The 19,696-nt window shown below is 44.4% G+C and overlaps 1 protein-coding gene across 2 annotated transcripts in view; it reads right to left on the minus strand.

Annotated features, from left to right (window-relative positions):
• Positions 1-5,520: 5,520 nt before the first annotated feature.
• Positions 5,521-19,696, minus strand: part of GRIN3A (glutamate ionotropic receptor NMDA type subunit 3A) — a 154,347-nt gene continuing 140,171 nt past the window's right edge. For both annotated transcript variants that reach the window (XM_058523678.1, XM_058523676.1), the window contains 3 exons: positions 15,657-15,821; positions 14,224-14,300; positions 5,521-9,729 (listed from right to left, as the gene is read on the minus strand). In XM_058523678.1, coding sequence (XP_058379661.1) covers positions 9,390-9,729; positions 14,224-14,300; positions 15,657-15,821 — 582 coding nt within the window. In that variant the 3' untranslated portion in view covers positions 5,521-9,389. The remainder of the gene's footprint in view (positions 9,730-14,223; positions 14,301-15,656; positions 15,822-19,696) is intronic.

Consider the following 19,696-nt stretch of genomic DNA (forward strand, 5'->3'; position numbering starts at 1 on the left):
CACTTTTCTCCCAGTTGTTTTATTGAGTCTGTTCTGGGGAGAGATTATGCTTAAAAGATGACGGTTTTTTGACTACTCAGTTCCCTTCCATAGTTCCCTGGGGGGTAGGAGATTGTGATTTGTTTTCCAGGGAGAATAAGGCTGCCTGGCACTTGAGGCTGAGAGTTCTTGAATTATAAGTTTTATAGTGACCAGCACACCAGAGGTGTTTTATATCTTTGCTAAGGGGTTGTACAAAGTGGGTCCCTTCTTGAGTTCCACCTGTCCTAGAAGATAGGTAGGGACAAATTCTATGTCCTCCTGTGGTCACTGCCTACAATCAGCGGGACTTGTGATGAATTCCACAAAGTCACGCGGTGAGGGTTAAGAAATGAGTCTAATTGGAGAATCTTACAGCATCATCACAGAGGTCACTGGTCTCTTGATCCCCCGTCCCCCAACCCAACAGACACACATCGCCATGATGGGGTCAGGCTCTCCTCCTGGACACACAGAGCATGTGCAGGCGATAAGAGGACACTTTCCCCTTGCTGCTCTCTTCTGACCGGCCCAGCTTGGGTGTAACTCTGCTGGTTTGGAGGGAAATAGACTACTTGGGCAGCAGGTGGTTTGGGTTTGGATGTTAACTGTTTATGACACTTGGCTGGGAAAGCCAGCTTCCCTACATCAGGTGACCGTGGATCCTGTGGAATGTGGAGGAAACCACTAATCTCGTGGGAAGCTGGATTTAGGGGAAGTTGCTCTAGCTGGGAAGAGCAGGGAACCCCTAGTCCCAACTAGCTTGAGGTCCAGGCAACAGAAGGAGAACTCTTAAAGTCATTGTCAGATAATGACCAAAAACAGTCGTGATTTTTGGGTATTCTGGCTTCTCTCACTACAGAAGAGGCCAATGAATGGGCTTCAGGAATACCCACGAATTGTATACCAAATTTTGTGTTGTGTGTATATCATTCATAGCTTTTTTCAAATCCTTAAAGGAATTTTAAAACTTCACAAAGCCCAAAAAAGTTAAGAATCACTGCCCTAGATCCGTGGAACTTTTTTTTTTTTGTGAGGAAGATCAACCCTGAGCTAACATCTATGCCAATCCTCCTCTTTTTGCTGAGGAAGACTGGCCCTGGGCCAACATCTGTGCCCATCTTCCTCCACTTTACATGGGACGCCGCCATAGCATGGCCTGACAAGTGGTGCGTCGGTGCGCACCCGGGATCTGAACCTGGGCCGCCAGCAGCGGAGCGCACGCACTTAATCGCTACACCACGGGGCTGGCCCCCGTGGAACTTTTTAAATAGAGAATTTCGGTAATGCCAATTTCATAAATAAACTCCAATTTCAAAGAGTATTATAGAAGTACTGGAGTCTCCTCTTTTTTTTAAAAAAACATTTTAGGTCTTGTAGGGATGGTCTCTTCTTTTTTTCTTTACTTTCTTTTGTTGTTACCTTCAAATAGTCTTGGAGATTTGGACCAAACTCAGAGTTGATGTGCCCTGAGGCATATGTCTGAACTACACGGCTTGGCTCTTCTTACCTGCTATAGAGATCTTTTGCAAAGGTATTCAGCTGTTTCTGCTAGCTGTTGCATTCCGGAAATCCAGAAGTTACCTGAATTTCCTTTGGGATTCCTTGTTTTTTTGTTACTCGCTGTCCAGATCCACCACATCTTTGTTCTTCGAGGGCAGGAGCTCCATGTGCATAGTACCGTGTGCGTGCTCCTTGAGTGATGAGTGTGATTTGATACTGTGGGGATTCATGGGAAGATCTGGACAATAAGGAAGTGATCACCTATGTTCTTTTAGACCTCCTACACTCGTGATGCTCAGTTCTTGAAGGAAGCTCTATGCTTTTCTCATCTATTTCCATGGTTATTTGCTGGTGTGGAATGCCTTTAAATTTTGGTCCCTAAGGTTTTTCCTGAGGACTGTCAATTGACTGATAAACCCAAGTATCAGTGAGTCTGCAGAAAAGTTTTGGCCCGTTCTTTTCACAAAAGTGTACCTAACTGACATGACAGCTACACTGAGACAGTAAGTAGAAAATTGGTGGGTTGTGTGTATGTTGGATCGGGTTTACACAATAGGAAACTCTTGGCATGGAAACAGCTTAAAAATTTCCTAGATCTGTCGTTGTCCTACCCCAAAGAAAAATTGAGCTTTATCTTCTGGTGATTTCTGCCCAAGTTTGGTCACTTCCTAACATTAGATATTAAGTTCTTATTTATAGCATACTTCATAATTACTAGAATCAGGACATGTAAAGGACAATGTCTTAACAGTCTAATCCCCAGCATCCTGCAGAGGGCCTGGCACACAGTACGCAGTAAAGGTTTGCATGATTAAGTTAATTCAGCTCCATGCTTCTGCTGACAAATCTTTAGAAGTCTGCTTTATTGAACCAATGTGTGAATTCAAACCTTATTTCTTTATTTCACCCTCTAAGTGGAAACAACCTTTCTTCATATATTGAAGTACTCTTCAAAATTGGATTATCCTAAAATATGTGACTCCATGTTAAATTTCTTTTGTGGTGATAACAAAAGGAAGTATGAATTCTGAAACTAATACCCTGTTAGAGGCAACCCATGATAGCTAGGGCTTCTCTTATTGTAGATTTAGCCTTTTTTTTGAGGGAAATTGTAGACAAAATTGGAACCATAGCATATTCACACTAACATAATGATATGCTCTGAGGATTTCCGGTTACTGAAATCTGTGGAGTGGAATGATTTAAAAGGTAGGATGTGAGAGCTAAAAGGGACCTCAAACCATGTCCTCATTTTAGAGACGGGGAAATAGGCTCCAGGGTCACTCGGTTGAGTAGCAGAATCAAAATGTGACAATTAGACCTCCACTGTTCTTTCTTTTACCGTAAGGGGAGACCTGTACCAACAGAGGGCTTGTCATCAGGGAGATAAGAAGTGAAAATACTTTGTGAGTCTTTTTGAAGTCTTTCCAAAAACTTCTGTAAACCTAGTGTATTGAGTCTTGATAGTTCTAATGTAAGTAGGATCTTTGCCAGGCCTTAGATTAGGACTGCGTTGTGTCCCCCTATTCACTGAGAGTTCGCATAGCACTTTGGTCTACAGTAGACTTGAACCAAAGGGATCTTAGGTGTCTCCTGCTCACCCACTCTGTTGATGCATTTGCTGAGTGCGTACTGTGATCCCAGGAGCTGTTTTAAATGCATTTCTTATGAAGTCAGACTTGGATGAGAATGACCCTGCCACGTATTAGCAAGTTACTTCACCTCTCTTTCAGTTTCTTCATCTATAAAATAGAAATAACCACACTACAGGATTGTACTGAGAAAGAAATGAGTCAATAAATGCAAAACATTTAGCACAGTGCCTGGTAGCTAGTAAATGCTCAAAATATTTACTTTTATTGTCGTGAATAAAAAACTTGAGAGGTCAATTTTTCTATATTTTCTTCCTATTTCTGGGAAAAAATAAGACTGACATCCTCTTTGGAGTCTAGGCAATGTGTGTTTCTGTCTGTCTCTAAGTCCATCTGTTCTGGTTAAATGATGTCATGGCCTAGTCATTCCGAAACATCAGAGTTAACTTTGCCCACTGGCCTACAAACTACATACGTGTCAATGACAGCCAGTTCCACTTAGTGCTGAGGATCCCGGTCTTTTAATTCATCCTTCTTCAGCTTAGAATCCTTGAATGGTCCCTGTAGTCTTTGGGATACGGATCTGCTTTAGCACAGTGATCTTGCCTTGGCGTTTCTCTTTCCAGTCCTTACAGCTTGCACTTGCCTTGTGCTTCTAAGTTCCTATCATATTGAACTATTGATGTTCCTAAGTTTCATGACTGCCACAGTTTCCCAACTCTGGGACTTTGTACATGCTATTTCTTTTACCTGGGATCCCTGTTACCCTCCACTCAATTTCTCCACCACACACACACACACACACACACACACACACACACACACGTGTCTTTGCTCCCATAGTACTTGATGTGCATTTCTTTATCAGAGCACATGCCACATTGTTTTGCCAGTTGTGTCTCCCCACTAGACTGAGCTCCATGGGATCAGAATCGGCTTTTTATCTTTCTATCTCCAGCAGCTAGCCCAATGTGTGGCTCAAAATGTGTCCAAAAAATGAATGACTGAATGATGCAAAACATCCTTGGGTAAGTTGGCAGTCGAATTAAGTTATACAGTAGGTTTATATTTTTATGAGATTTGACTTGAGTACGTTCCAGAAGAATGTGTGTGAAGAGTGCATTCAGCTAGCAGATTCCTGATGGCAAGTTTGCAGCCGCTAAAACTGCCTGGGTTGTCAGAAACTGCAAGATGCCTGAGACTGGAGGACTGCTGAGTGATTTGCAGCTGTGTTTGCACCAGTTCGTGGTTGGGCTAGAAAGCAAAAAGGAAGAGATGCCCGAATCTATTTCGGTGAGACTCAAGGGCTACAGTGTTGAGTTCAATGGACCAGTGCAGGTGCAGATACCACATCAGCTTCCCTCCCTGTTCCGTGGAGCTGGGGGCCAGGCAGAGGCATAGGTGGGAGGCAATATGGCAGAAAGGCTAAAGGTGGGTTAGAGGAAGAAGGGGAAGTTGTAAGGCATCGATCAGTACCTTGACAGTATAGTGTGGTTGTTCTGGAATTGCACTGCCTGCGTGTGAATCTCTGCTACTCTACTAGCGCGTGACCTTGAGCAACTTACATAATTCCCTGACCCTTAGTTTTTCCCTCTGTAAACTACAGGTCTAGTTTACCTACTCCAGACTAGGGTTACAGTACCTACCTCATGGGGTTTTAATGAGGATTAAATGAGATCACAGTTTATAAAGTGCTCAATAAATGTTAGTTATTACAGTATTGTCTGTTCACAGGTTGTGAAAAGGATGGATTCTGAGAAGGTCCCTGAAGTTAGAGACCATGCCCATCTTATTCACTGTTGTGTCTCCAGCACTTGGCACATAAATACAAGCTGTTTAGCAAATGTTAGTTGAATTACTAAATGTGGTCAGGGCGGTTTTTCAGAGGTCTCTTAATATTGTAGCTTTTCGTAGAATGTCTCTTTCAGATGAAGCCATTTCAATTCTACTTCATGATGCCCGGCCCTTGAGTTTTCTCAACATATTTTGTGCCACTTTGGACTAGACCAAGGAAACAAGCCTAAATCATAGCATCAGTGGGGCTCCTGTTAGGAAGGGGCTGGTACCACATCAACGTTTGAATCCCCAAAGACAATGCCAGCAGTACATCCGAAAGTGAAGTTTCTATCTGAACATTTATTCCACAGTCATAGAAACTGAAGATGGAAAAGACCTGAGGACATCTGGTCCATCCACGTGGTTGTACAAGAAAAGTGGCTGGAGCAAAACAGCCTGTTCATGCTCACAAGACAGCATTTCAGTTCTTCCTGGAGCGGAGTGATTGCAAACACAATAAAATGAGGACACAATGCAACCACTCTTTACAAACCTTAAGAAAATACTTATAAGTACGTTATTGTCATAAAACAATTAGGAACTAAACTAAAAAAGTGAGGGAATCCTGGATTAGATGGATGGTGTGGGTGGGTGAAGAAAAGAATAACTAAACATTGCAGATAGTGAAGTGGTTTTGATGACTAGAAAGCAATTTCTTCTGAAGACTGGTTGGATTTTCTGGTTTGCCCATCAAAAATATGAGTTGAGATGGGGGCCAGTCCAGTGGTGTAGCAGTTAAGTTCATGCGCTCCGCTTTGGCGGCCCAGGGTTTGCGGGTTCAGATCCCGGGTGTGCACCTACGCACCGCGCATCAAGCCATATTGTGGTGGCGTCCCACATATAAAGTAGAGGAAGATGGGCATGAATGTTAGTTCAGGGCCAATCTTCCTCAGCAAAAAGAGGAGGATTGGCACTAGATGGTAGCTCAGGGCCAATCTTCCTCACAAAAAAAAAAAAAGAAAGGAAGAGAGGGAAGAGAGGCTCTACAGTAGTTTCTTTCCCCTTCATGCTTCGTCCACACCAAGGAAGTGCTCACTGGCTCCAAGGTTCTACTGACCCAGCACCAACACTAGGAAGTCTATCGCCCAGATGACGTAGCTCTCTTCTGCTTGGCAGCTGCTCCACATACCGCTTCTCTGGTTGGCACGGAAGAAGCAGCGCCAGCATAAGGTTTGTGCAACAGCAAGATCCATGAATAATGGAGTCACCTCCAGGCGTGTAAAGACCTCAACTGATTGGGTCCCTGCCGCTGCCTCACTTGTCTGTCCCAGTCATTCTTCCAACTTAATTGTTGGAGCTATCCCCTCACCCCGCTACCTTGAGGTGTCCACACTCTGGGGCCCTTATTATTCTTTACATGAACCACGTAGCCCTATTTGTTCCAACTCGCACAGTCATACTTGATTGTATGCTTCCTGTGTCAGGAATTCCCTCTTGGAAAATGGGGCTGGGGTGAGCAACACAATCAGGGTGGTCACATTCCAGGATCCCAGCGCCAGAGCTTGAAAAAGAATGGAGGCCTTCCTGATCTCATGAAATAGGAGCCTGCAAGAGGGGGCAAGGCAGCACCCCTCATCTCTTTCTTCTTTACCAAAATACCACCCTCCACCTGAAGACTTCTGATCTTTGTGTTTTTTGAGCCTGAGGGGAATTGAGAGAACAGAAGTGAAGCAGAACAGAAAGGAGGGTTGTCAAAGGACCCACCATTTCATGAAATCTTTTTACAAAACACAACACATTGTTTCACAAATTGCAAAACACGGTTCAATCACTACCAATAAAAATAACCATTGCTACTTAACATGAAGACTGCTTCATTTCACCATAAGCAATTATGCTTTGTTTTTCTTCATCCGGAACATGGAGGCATCAAGCAATACTGACGGCAGGAAGCCTGCTTTCAGCCTCTGCTGCGTCTTGCTGCATCCTGGCCAGAGTTTTGGCCACGTAGTTCCTCAGAAGATACTTGAGGAGCTGTACACTGGTCACCTACTCCGTGGACAGGCAGCCCACTGCTCAGAATGCCTCAGTAGAGAAGCTTAAGGTAAACGCGATATACAAAAATCCAAACTTACAAAACAGATACATTAAGGGATAATTAATTGTATTACAAAAGGATTCTTTACAAAAGAATTCACCTCTGGGTTCCTTTAAATAGCCAGCTTCTCAAGTAGAGTCGGAATATGAGTTGAGTTATAAAAACGTCCATGTACAACATTAGGAGCATGGCTGTTACGTGAGTTGAGGTACACCTGTACATCAGCCTTCGGGGCTGCACAGAGGTTCGGGGGGCACAGACCGTGATGGCAGAGTCTCTACAGCATCCTTAGCTGTTGCAGATGTGTGGGGATGACTAAGGGGCATGATCTTCCAAAGGCAGTTGCAAACCTACTTCGGGACCTGGGCTGAGAACATGAGAGAACGTTTCAAAGCAGAATCGTCCTTTCTGTTTCCAGGGCTCACCTGTTCCCTCGCTGCGAGGTTGATGAAGTCTAACTTTAGAACACTCCCACCTCCCTCATCAGTATCTGGGCACCTACATCCACCTCAGGGTTTTCTCAGACAATTAACTAATTGCTAAAGTGTTATCTAATTACAGCTTGTGGTGTTATCTTTCCCTGGGGGACTGGGTAGCTCTAGGTGGAAATGCAGGGATTGCATCCAAAAGTAGGGGCAGACATTTTGGAGTTGAGGAGCCTTTCCAATGATCTGCAGCTGTTATGGAGCACAGTGCTTGGCACAGTGCTGTGAGCTCACTGTAGGTCTTCAAATTGACTGGAGTGGAGCAAAGAGTACTGAGAAGATAGAGCAGGTAATCGATAAACAAGGGAGCCTAGTCCTAAATAGTGCCCTGGGGTGGCAGTGGCTGTATAAAAGGCGAATCAGCAAGTGTGTGCTGAGGTATAAAAAACTCTCAAAAAGCTTCTTCTCACTTCTCCCCATCCCTGGGGCAGCCAAACTTCTAGAACAGTGTTTCTCGAAGAGCAATGACCACATGTGTCAGTCATCTGGGGATGCTGGTTAACAGGAGGTTTCTGAGCCCACACCCAGATCCCCCCTCTCCGCGCCATCCTCTGGGGAAGAGTCCTGGCAATCAGCATCCTAATGAGTTCCTTGATGATTCCTAGCTACACTAACATTGGGAACTGAAGTTCTATAGTCCCATATTCCCTTCCCTTTCTGCATGTCCACGCCACTGCACACCGCGAAAGGGATGCCTAGGCGGAGGGGAAACAGGTTACTTACCTCAATCCTTGGGGGCATTAGATGGGCCTGGGGGAGAATCGGAGGGACCAAAACCTGTTCATGGCTCCTCAGAGATGAGTGGGTGTGAGGTGGAGAGGCTGACTTGGTCGTTATCAATACAAATATGGAGAGCACAGGACTCATTCCTGAAGGTCAATGCTTGCGATGGTCACAGGTTCACTTTTGGGATTCCTACAGTTAAGAGACTGGTGACTACTGATCTGAAAATTGCCTTGTATGTGGCCTGCAGAACGTTTTCATTTAAGCCACAGCGCCAGCTCACACACCCTGGATAGGCAATGAGTAGGGACAGTCCAGCTCCCCCCAAGGCCACATCCTTGCTTTGTTTTTCTTTCTCGTTCTTCCTTTATTAAAGGAATCCCTACAGTGGAGATGCTTAGTCCTATGCATTCCTTAGCCAAACTGCTTTTCTGGCCCAGAGCTTTTGTTCTAATAGCATGGTGTACATTTTTAATGCCTCTTCTGCCTGTTCTCTGTTCCCGCTCACATATCCCTGTCCCCTTTCCTCATGGCAGATTGACATGTTCCTACTAAATGTGAGTCAGGATGGCGTCGGAGACCCAGGACCTCCCCAAAACATGGCTCTTGCCTGACCCAGTCAATCCTTGGCCTGCTGTGATGCTAAGGAGTTGAGTTAATGTTTTAAGTACCCAGCTTCCTAAGTTTCTCTCCTCTTCCCTGGCTCCCCAATATGAATGTAGGAACAAACCTAGACTGGGGAGTTGATCAAAAGCCACATCCTGGATAACCCTGCTCTATACTAAGATTAAACCAACCACGTAGTAAGACACAGGTATGGGTAACGATTTTGCCTCTTGTTGTCAATGGTGCAGAGAAAGGGCTAAAACCCAGAAATATTACTGTGGCCCCTGGTGAAAAGGTGAACAGGGGCTGGGGTTGTCTGGTTGTTCACAAATCCCTTCCTTACACAGAGTTTACTCCTGACTAATTTGGGATTCCTGCTCTGAAGAAGGCGCCTACCCTGGAGACCTAGGGAGTGAGCTTGGAGGAGGTGCTGCTGCTTTTTCGGCTGGGGAGAGCAGCCTCGATCTCTAAGCAGACCCAGACCTCAGCTTCCCCACGCCTCGGTCAGCAGTTACAAAAGAGCATTACATAGTGTCTCAGCGGCTCAGAGGGGTGCCAGGAACCGAGAGCGGGGAGCAGCGCGGTCGCCTAGGACTCACGAGTCCGGTGTGTCCTGTGGTACTCTTCCAGCTCCGTTTTCCTGCTCACCGCCAGCTGCAGCTCCTGGCGGATCACCTGGATCTGCTTCTCGAGCTCCGAGAGCTCCTGCATCACTGAGTTCCGGGCTCCGTCCAGGGGGTCCGTTCTCCCGTTGGTGGTCAGCGAGGCCAGGAGCTCTCTTCTCCTTGCGGGCAGAGGGATGTCCTGGTGCGTCCGGAGGCCCAGCTGGTTTTGTCCTCCCTCATCACTCAGGATGTACTTTCGTCGGTCGTCATGGCTCAGATTGGAAGTGTTCCACACGGTGAACTGACGGGGTCCCACAGTGGACCTAGGAAACCAAGAGACACTTCAGACTTGCCTTCCACTCTGCAGCCCTCAAAGTGCTGTTCCCCATCTGTTAGCCATTCCTGTGGGACTAACATGGAGCTGGTACGCATTCAGAGATGAAGTAACAGAGTCACAGACAGCCTGCCTGCTGGAGTGTCCCGGGGACAAAAGGAGCCGATACAATTCTTTTCAAGGGAACTTCAAGGTCTTCTCAAGTCTTACACTGCCTGATGCTGGAATGGGTGTATCATCTGCAGGGCTGATGGTTCAGGGCATGGCACATTCTTTTATGAAGAACCTTAGCTTTTTTATTCCCTTCCTGCCAGTGTGGCTCAGAAAGCAGCACTGCCTTGAAACATTCTATGGCTAGAAAGATGGAGCTTTAGTAGAAGTGAGAATCTGTTTATTCAGCTCTTGGGCTCTAAGCAAGAGCCTGCTGATAGATACTATAATATGGCCCATCCTCAGTCCCGCAGGACCACCCTGACATTTACTAGTTGAGTTTGAGGAGAATTAAAGCATACAAGCTGCACGTTTCAGCAAAAAGTTTCCCACTATCGCGGTGTCTTTATGTGGGTTGAGAATGACAGCTCAGGTCTGAAACTTAAAAAAAAAAACCCACTAAGAAAGCCTCAGGTTCTTGCTGGGTTAATGAAAGTCAAATAGAAATACATTTGCAATCCTCTTTCAGGCTTGTGTCCAAACACCTGCCACCATCTCAGAGAGATGGCTGTAGACAGCAAGAGAGTTATTGCTGGCCAGGCCCAGGAGGAGGGGATCTGGTGTCTGAAATACGCTTCGACAGTTAGATGCAGTGAGAAGAGTTTCTTGCTACAAGAACAGATTAGAGCCCTAAGCAGCATAGCCAGTTTCTTCCAGCCTTGTTGAAGCAGAAGGAGGCGGAGGAGGATTATGACCGCTTTCGCCATCCACCACAGGGCAAAACAAAATAGAAATGCTCTATTGAGTCCTCGGGTTTTGGTTCCCATCCATATAACTGAATCAAGACTTTATTCCTGGGCTCTTACTTGCCAGGAGGTGAAGGGGAGGACGTGCAGGAGGAGGGGAAATGGGAGGGATGCTCAAGTCCTGATTCAGTTACATGGCTGAGAACAGAAACACAAGGACTTAATAGGATGACGCTGTTTCATTTCACCTGTGGTAGATTGCAAAAGTGGTCATAGTCCTTTGTTCCTCCTTTCGTCCATGCTCCTCAGTAATGTGACTTTGCAGCTCATCCTTTCAAGGGGGTTCAAGGGGCAAAGTCTGCTCCCCCCACCCCCTGTGCTGGATTTGGTCTGGCCTCATGACTTGTTTTGGCCAATAGAAAGTGGCAGAAGTGGCAGGTGGCAGTTCCAAGCCTAAACTTTTAAGAAGCTTTGCATCCTTCCACTGTCTCTCTCAGCTGCTGCAATGTGAACAAGTCCAGACCAGTCTGCTGGATGGCAACAGACCATGTGGAGAGAGTCCCCAGTCTTCCCAGTTGACCCAGCCGAGGCCTTCATAGGTCAGCCAGCCCTTAGCTGCTACTCCCTCCCCATGAGCTGGCTGTGGACAGATGAGCAAATGTAGCTGAGATCAGCCAAGTCTGGCCCAGATCAGTAAACTGCACAGCTGACCCACAGATTCACAAGCAACTCACTGTTGTTTAAAACATTGTGTTGAGATAATTTCTCACACCGCAAAAACTGACTGATACATGCCCCAAGCCATCAAAACACACAAGCATTGCAAACCACCTGCAGTTCTTTAACATTTCTCATAGTTGAAGTCTCATATGAATGAGCAGGGGGCACCAGAGCTCAGCTTTCATGTGTCCTGGGCTGGGTAAAGTGCTATAAGGAACCCACTGTAGCCCCACTGGCTTTACACCAGGATCAGAGGTACAGTTATAGACTTCCTTCCAACTTTACAGCTCCCTTTAATTTTTCCTTCAAGTCTTTTCCTGTTGAGTTTGAATAATTTCAAAACAATCTTTTTGTGGTGTGTTATATGGTTTACAATTTTTGTGTATTTGGGTGAGAGGAAAGGGAAAAGGGGAGTGTAGTGGAAACCCACTGGGTTAGGATAGACCAAGGATAGACCAAAACTTATATGAAATCACATGTTGAGTAAACCAAGGACTATATACGAATAGTCTTTGACAATATCTACTTTTTTCTTTGCTTTAAATAAAAAAGTAGCAACATCTACTTTCGTATCATGGCACAAAATTTTTCCAAGCATTTCCTCAAACCCCTCCACCATTAGTAATTCATTCATTTATCTATCATTTTATTCATTCAATAAATAGGGAGCACACAGGAGGGAGTCAAGCTGTAGCAGACATAGGCATTTGCATAGATATGCTTCCCAAAAAAAGAAGGAGAGAGATTTTTCAAGCCAACAGACCTAACTCTAGTACCATAAAATGACTTGTAGTGGGGAGAACCTGGGAGCAGAGCATCTACACATTTTCCTGGAAGGTCCAGGCAACCACAGAAATCAGGCACGTAGAGACAGCCAATCTGGTTTCCTCCAGAGCTTTGCACATATATCTGGGAATACAATATAGAAGAATAAGCAAAGCCGGATTCCATGACAAACTCTAGTTACTAGTGTCACAAGCGCTCTGATAATCGACATGTGGCTCTGGGCCACCTCTGGATGCAAGAAGACAGATGCTGAATGTCAGCTCTGGTGTCTAATGGGAAGGAATAAGCATGTTATATGGTTGGCCTCTACAGTCTCCAGGTTGTGTTTTGTATCAAGCCTTCCTAGGCCTAAAAGTGTAATGTGACCAGTGAGTGAACTGTATTTAACACTAAAAATGAGCAAAACAAGTTTCCACAGGGCAATTATATAACCTCGAGGTTCAATACTCCACTAGACCACTCAGAAGAAACATAACAGCTGTGGGACCTCAAACGCTCACTGTGCTGGAAAGGTTACAGGTGGGTGTTGGGCTGCAGGAAGGTGGCACAGGAAATGTGGGCCCAAGATAAGCCACGAGGGCATGTTCTGCCTTAGCTCTTTCTCAAAATAAGGGGTTCCAGAAGGGAATCTGCCAAGAACAGTGGTAAGTTGAGTGAAAGACACATTTGATTCTCTATTTAGGCGAGAGAGATGTGAATAGGAATCCCATCACAGTTAGAAATGGGATCACTGGGCCTCCTGTTTCTATTATGGCCGGAAAACAAATGCTTTGTCATGAGATGATGCCTTTGCTGCTGTGTCTTCTCGTGTTCCTCTTGTTAAAAATTTACGTTAAAAATAATTATAGAAAAAATACGTGTAACATGACATAGAACAGCTGTCACCTGATTAGTCTACAGCTTGTCGCTGACAAGGCTGCGATAATATGATACAGGAATGCCACAGACTGAGATGGAGAGGGAGTGTGCTCATTGACTGGAAAGAGGCTTTAAGAGCTAACAGAAGTGATTCTGACAAGCTAGATGCAAACAGGAGAGAAGGAGAGCATGGCAGTCCCAGAGGAGGTACAACAGTGAAAAATAATCATGTTTTTCAGCTCTTTTTCCTTTTCCTCTGTAATGAATGAGAAGTGTGAGTGTCAGATTTCAAAATTACCCAGAAAGCAGAGCTTTGAGCTGAGGATCTGCTGTAGATGATGGAGTTGCTTGGAGGTAACGCCCTAAACTGAGGCCTCTGGGCATATGAAAGCACCAGGAGGGCCGCCGTAGGCAACACGCAACAGAGGCCACCAGGAACCAGACCCAAATGCTTCTGACATTTTCAGCCACCACGAACGAGGCCACAGTCATCCACAGGCTCAATGTGGGGAAGGTGCGAAGTTTCCATTTTCAAATGTCTTCTACGCATTTAATGCTTGTTACTTCCTACTAATGAGATGCTCTTTTCTGGGGAGTTTATAGCAAGAGGGCCAGGAAACGGACCAAGCAGGACATGTCTGTTGCATATTTCAAATATTCCTAGGAGTTCTGGAAAGGAGTAGGGGTGCAAACATGCCCTGCAGTCCTATGAATTAGGTCTTACATGTGTTTTGTACACAATAATAACAGCTAAAAGTGCTTTGTTTTCACAGCCTTACATGTATTACCACATTTAATCCTTACAGCATCTCTAGGAAGTAGGTACTGTTTTTATCTTAGTTTCACAAATAAGGAAATTGAGGCACAAAGAGGTTACATACATAACTTGCCCAAGGCCACACACGTCGCAAGTGTTGGAGACAGGATTTGGATCTAGATGCTTGCCTCTGGGGACCACATTCCACACTTTTAACCACAACATATATTGCCTACACTGCATTTCAGTGTCCATATATGTACAGATATGTTTTTTATTTTGTCTGTTCTTTTCCTTTCTATTTGAAACCACGTATATTTTTACTGATTGTGTTTATCAACAACTTGGTCCTGATTTGATCTGAGTTATTTACACATAATTTCCCTTTTGAGCACAGAGTCTCAGTTACATCCCTAAACTTCTCTTTTAACAAATATAAAGACCCCGGGCACTGGCCTCTTCTTACCTCTTTTCCACATGTTTAGTCTTGAAACGCTGCTGCCTTTCCTCTACAAATGACGTGTTTAGTGCTCGATGTAATCTCTGGCAGAAAGAACAGAGTCACACCCAGAGGTCATCAGAAACACACAGGGGACAAAGGTACCGCCCGAGGTTTAACCCCGTATCTCGTCGCTACAAACCTCTGCCTCTTTAAACAAATTTCCAGGGATCCGAAAACAGATCAACATTCAGCCCCAAATCTCAAGAGAACAAGAATTCTAAATTATTACTCTGCCTGGAGAAAAAAAGGTAATTTGATAGGAAGCTTAGAAATGCTCTGGGTTGTAAAAAGGTATGCGACGTAAAGAAGACCTATCACAACTAACACGTGGCAAAGGGCCTTGTACAATTGTTAAAGGCAAGTCAAACACTTAAGTCTGAGCTTCTCAGCAGCCAAAACAAAGAAGGGACGAAGGACTCTTGAGAATTAAACTAATCACGTCAAAATACAATGGAGAAGATCAGTGGTCTGCAGAGTTCTCCTTAGGAGACCAAACACTTCCTAGGATGAAAGTAGGAAGAACGGGGTTCAAGCATAACCAAACTAATGATAGTAACCTATCTAGAAAAAAGTACCGTGTTAACAAAGCGGAGAGGTCAGCCTAACAATGAATGGTGCAGAAGTGGCAGAACTTGCAGCCTTGCTGCTGTGAGGCGAGTGATGGTGCCCTGGGTGGCAGGAGGGAGCCTGTCCCCGAGAGATCCGGGTGGCTGCTTGGCCTCAACCCTCACAGTGGTCAGGGGAAACTGCTGCCTTTGCTAGAGTCTCTTCATCATTAAGAGGCCTTCTGAGGATATTCTGGCCCTCCATACCAATTTCCTTCAGGGAGAGATGTGCCAATGAGTGTGCTTGAGTGGTTGGTCCGCCTGACAATTTCAGTTCTCCCTGTAAGTGAGTGTGTTTGTGTCTGGATTACACGAAAGAACTTCCATCCTTTGAGGCTTGGCCTTGGCACCAGCGGACTTCAAACTTCCGCACCGTTGAAAATGCGGAGAACAATGGCTGGTGGGTTCATCTGAATGTAAATAGGGACTTCAAGCTCATTTAATGGGTTTCAATTTTGGCAAGAAAAGAATCTGTAGGAGACAAATCTTTCACACCATCTCTTCAGATTGTTACTATTAAGTGAAACCAGGTTAAAAACAATTCTATTGCTTCCATTCAGAGGAACAGTAGAGGGTTAGATGAAAGGAAGGGCATTGTGGGATACCTTAATTTAAGGGGAAAGTGAATTAATGGGATAGAGGGAACTCCATCTTCTACATCAAGAGTGTCTACACCACCCTAGTTGTCTTGGTAACCTGTCATTCTTCAGTCGGACTTGGGGCTCTGGATTCTCCCATTACTGGGAATTCTGACGTTTAAGAATATTGGAGCAAGACACCCATGGCACTCACCTGACTGGTGTGGAGCCAGTACTGCAGCCTAGACTTGTTCTTGATCCGTGGTAGCAGCAGCCTGTACACGATGTGCTCACCAATGGTTGTCAAGATGGACAGACCAAACCCAATGCACAGCAGCACGAAGAGTCCAGAGAAGTGTTGGATGCCCATTTGCAAAGTCTGTGGCAGAACAGGAAAGGAAAGGCCATGAACGTGGTGCTCCACCTGGCCCCACGCTTGTTCACGCAGACACACGTTCTGTTTTTCTGGACCCAAGGAAAGCTGGAGACTATTCTTCCTTGTGTGCTCTGCAGACTTCACTACACTAAACTGTGAAAGGAATCCAGCCAGGACTGAGGATGCTGCAGAGCACAATTCCTGGGTGCCACTCACATATAGTCCTAGTGTATGAACTGGAGTTGTGCAGATGCTGTGCGTCCAGGCCACCCTACAGTCTCTAGAGAGACTGAGAGATAGAGATAGAAAGAGCGAGACCAAGAACCGAAACAATCTTAATACAGTCACGTGCCACATAATACAGACCACACATATGACAGTGGTCCCATAAGATTAGTACCACAGAGCCTAGGTGTGTAGTAGGTCACACCATCTAGGTTTGTGTAAGTACACGCTATGATGTTTGCACAATGACGAAATCATCTAACGACACATTTCTCAGAATGTATTCCCGTTGCTAAGTGACACATGACTGTATATTAAAACATTGAATAATTATCAAGAAAAGAACTCTCTCGAGTGACGTCAGCATCATGGCGGAGTGAGCTTTCCCATGAATTCTTCCCCCACAAGATACAACAAAAGCAACAGCCACAGACCAACAACGGAATCCCAGACAGTGAAAACCTAGAGCGGAGGGATCCACACTGCCGCACATCTGAGAGTGGAACGTGCTGGGCCCCCGGAGGAAGTGGGGAGAGGTAAGGAGAACTCCGCTCCCTCCCCATCAGATCAGCAATCCCGGTCTGCGCGGCTCCCAGAGAGGGGGGAGGGGCGGCCCTCGGCGGGAAAACTGTAGCTCTTCGGGCCCTCTCAGCCAGTGGGAAACTCCCGCACAGAGGACTCAGAGGAGCCACAGGGCTACCATCAACATCTGAGTACCCCAGAGAGCGGATAAAGAGGGGCAAACGAGAAGCCTCCCACGTCAGAGACCCAGAGGGCAAAAGAGAGAGCTCTCCTCTCCCCATAACCCGGAGTCTGCAGCTCGACCAGACCTAGCGATCCAAGGCAGACCTGAACAAACTGGACTGGACCCGTGGATCGCAGCGGGAAAAAAAAAAAAAAAACAAAACTGCGGATCGCAGCAGAAAAACTGGGGTAGCGCACAGGGGGCTTAGACTACACAGCCCTTTACCACCAGACAGTGGCGGCAGGTGGAAATTGCAACCAGAGACTTCCAGGATGAGGAAAATCAAAACCAACACAGGAACCACAATGTAAAAATATATGAAATCACCAGACCAGAAACAAAATGACAAGCACCCAGAAATCAACCCCGAAGACACAGAAATCCATAAACTAAATGACAGAGATTTCAAAATAGCTATCATAAAAACACTCAACGAAATACGAGACAACACAGACAAACAATTCAATGAGATTAGGAGTTTCTTCACAAAAGAGATTGAAATCATAAAGAAAAACCAATCAGTGCTGATGGAGATGAAGAACACGATGGAGGAGATAAAGGAGAATCTGGAATCTTTAAAGAACAGAGCTGACAATATGCAGGAAAGAATTAGTACTTTAGAGGATAGGAATACAGATATACTCCAGATGGAAGAAGAGAGAGAACTAAGACTAAAAAGAAATGAAGAAAGACTCCGAGAAATATCTGACTCTATTAGAAAATGTAACATAAGAATTATAGGTATTCCAGAGGGAGAGGAGAGGGAAAGAGGAACAGAGAGCCTATTCAAGGAAATAATAGCTGAAAATTTCCCAAATCTGGGGAAGGAGCAGGAAATACCAGTAAGCGAAGCCAACAGGACACCTATATATATTAACAGACAAAGGCCTTCACCACGACACCTAGTGGTAAGGCTAGCCAGGGTCAACAACAAAGAAACAATATTAAGGGCAGCTAGACAAAAACAAAAAATAACGTACAAAGGAACTCCCATCAGGCTCTCAGCGGATTTCTCAACAGAAACTTTTCAGGCTAGAAGAGACTGGAATGATATATTCAAAATACTAAAAGACAAAATCTTTCAGCCAAGAATACTCTATCCAGCAAAAATATCCTTCACATATGATGGAGAAATAGTAACTCTCCCAGATAAACAAAAGCTAAGGGAGTTCATGGCCACGAGACCCCCATTACAAGAAATACTCAAGAAGGCCCTCAGGCCTGAAAAAAAGAAGAGAAAGGGAACACAAAGCTTGGAGGAAGGAGAAAAGTAGGTAGAGAAAATCAGAGAAATAGTAGATCTTTACCGGAATAGGTTAGCAACCACTTAAATACTAAACTCAAAGATCAAAGGAAGAAATTCACCAAAAATAAATTTAACCTCATCACTGTAAACACACAGCCACAACACAAGATAGAATAAGGTATAACAAGAGCAACTTAGAAGGGGAAGAGGAAAGTGACTGAATTGACTTAGTATAAGGAAATAGGAGGCCATCAGATAATGGACTATCTCATACACAAGATTTTTTGCCCAAACCTCAAGGTAACCACTAAACAAATAATCAAAACAAAACCACATATGATAAACAAAGAGAAAACTAGAAGAATCATAAGACAGAACAACCAAACTGAATTGGCAGTCCAAAACAAATGGGACAAGAAACAAAGGAAATGCAAAAGAACCAGAAAATAAGTGACAAAACAGCAACATTCAACCCTCATATTTCAATAATTACCCTAAATGTAAATGGATTGAACTCTCCAATCAAAAGATACAGAGTGGCAGGATGGATTAAAAAGCAAGACCCAACAATATGCTGCCTTCAGGAAACACATCTTAGCACTAAAGACAAGCACAGGCTCAGAGTGAAAGGATGGAAGACAATACTCCAAGCTAATGGCAAACAAAAGAAAGCAGGTGTTGCCATACTCATATCAGACAAAGTAGACTTCAAGATAAAACAGGTTAAGAAAGACAAAGAAGGGAAATATATAATGATAAAAGGGACACTCCATCAAGAAGACATATCACTTATAAATATATATGCACCCAACATAGGAGCACCAATGTACATAAAACAACTATTAACAAACCTAAAAGGAGAAATCAACAACAACACAATAATAGTAGGGGATCTTAACACCCCACTTACAGCAATGGATAGATCATCCAGACAAAAAGTTAATAAAGAAATATTAGACTTAAATGAAAAACTGGACGAGATGGACCTAGTAGACATATACAGAGCACTCCACCCAAAAACAGCTGACTACACATTCTTCTCAAGCGCGCATGGAACATTCTCTAGGATAGACCATATGTTGGGAAACAAAGCAAGCCTCAATAAATTTAAGAAGATTGAAATCATAACAAGCATCTTTTCAGACCATAAGGCTATGAAACTGGAAATGAACCAGGAAAAAAAAACTGGGAAAGTGACAAAAATGTGGAGATTAAACAACATGCTACTGAACAACCAATGGATCACTGATGAAATTAAAGGAGAAATCAAAAACTATCTGGAAACAAATGAAAATGATAACATGCCATATCAAACCATATGGGATGCAGCAAAAGCGGTCCTGAGAGGGAAACTCATAGCGATACAAGCCCACCTTAACAAACAAGAAAAAGCCCTAATAGGCAACCTTAAATTACACCTAACAGAACTAGAAAAAGAAGAACAAACAAAGCCCAAAGCCAGCAGAAGGAGAGAAATAATAAAAATCAGAGCAGAAATAAATGATATTGAGACCAAAAAAACAGTAGAAAGGATTAATGAAACAAAGAGTTGGTTCTTCGAGAAGATAAACAAAATCGACAAACCCTTAGCCAGGCTTACTAAGAAAAAAAGAGAAAAGGCTCAAGTAAATAAAATTAGAAATGAAAGAGGAGAAATTACAA

The sequence above is a fragment of the Diceros bicornis genome, chromosome 28 (genome assembly GCF_020826845.1).
Source record: "Diceros bicornis minor isolate mBicDic1 chromosome 28, mDicBic1.mat.cur, whole genome shotgun sequence".
In the NCBI taxonomy this organism is placed as follows: domain Eukaryota; kingdom Metazoa; phylum Chordata; class Mammalia; order Perissodactyla; family Rhinocerotidae; genus Diceros; species Diceros bicornis.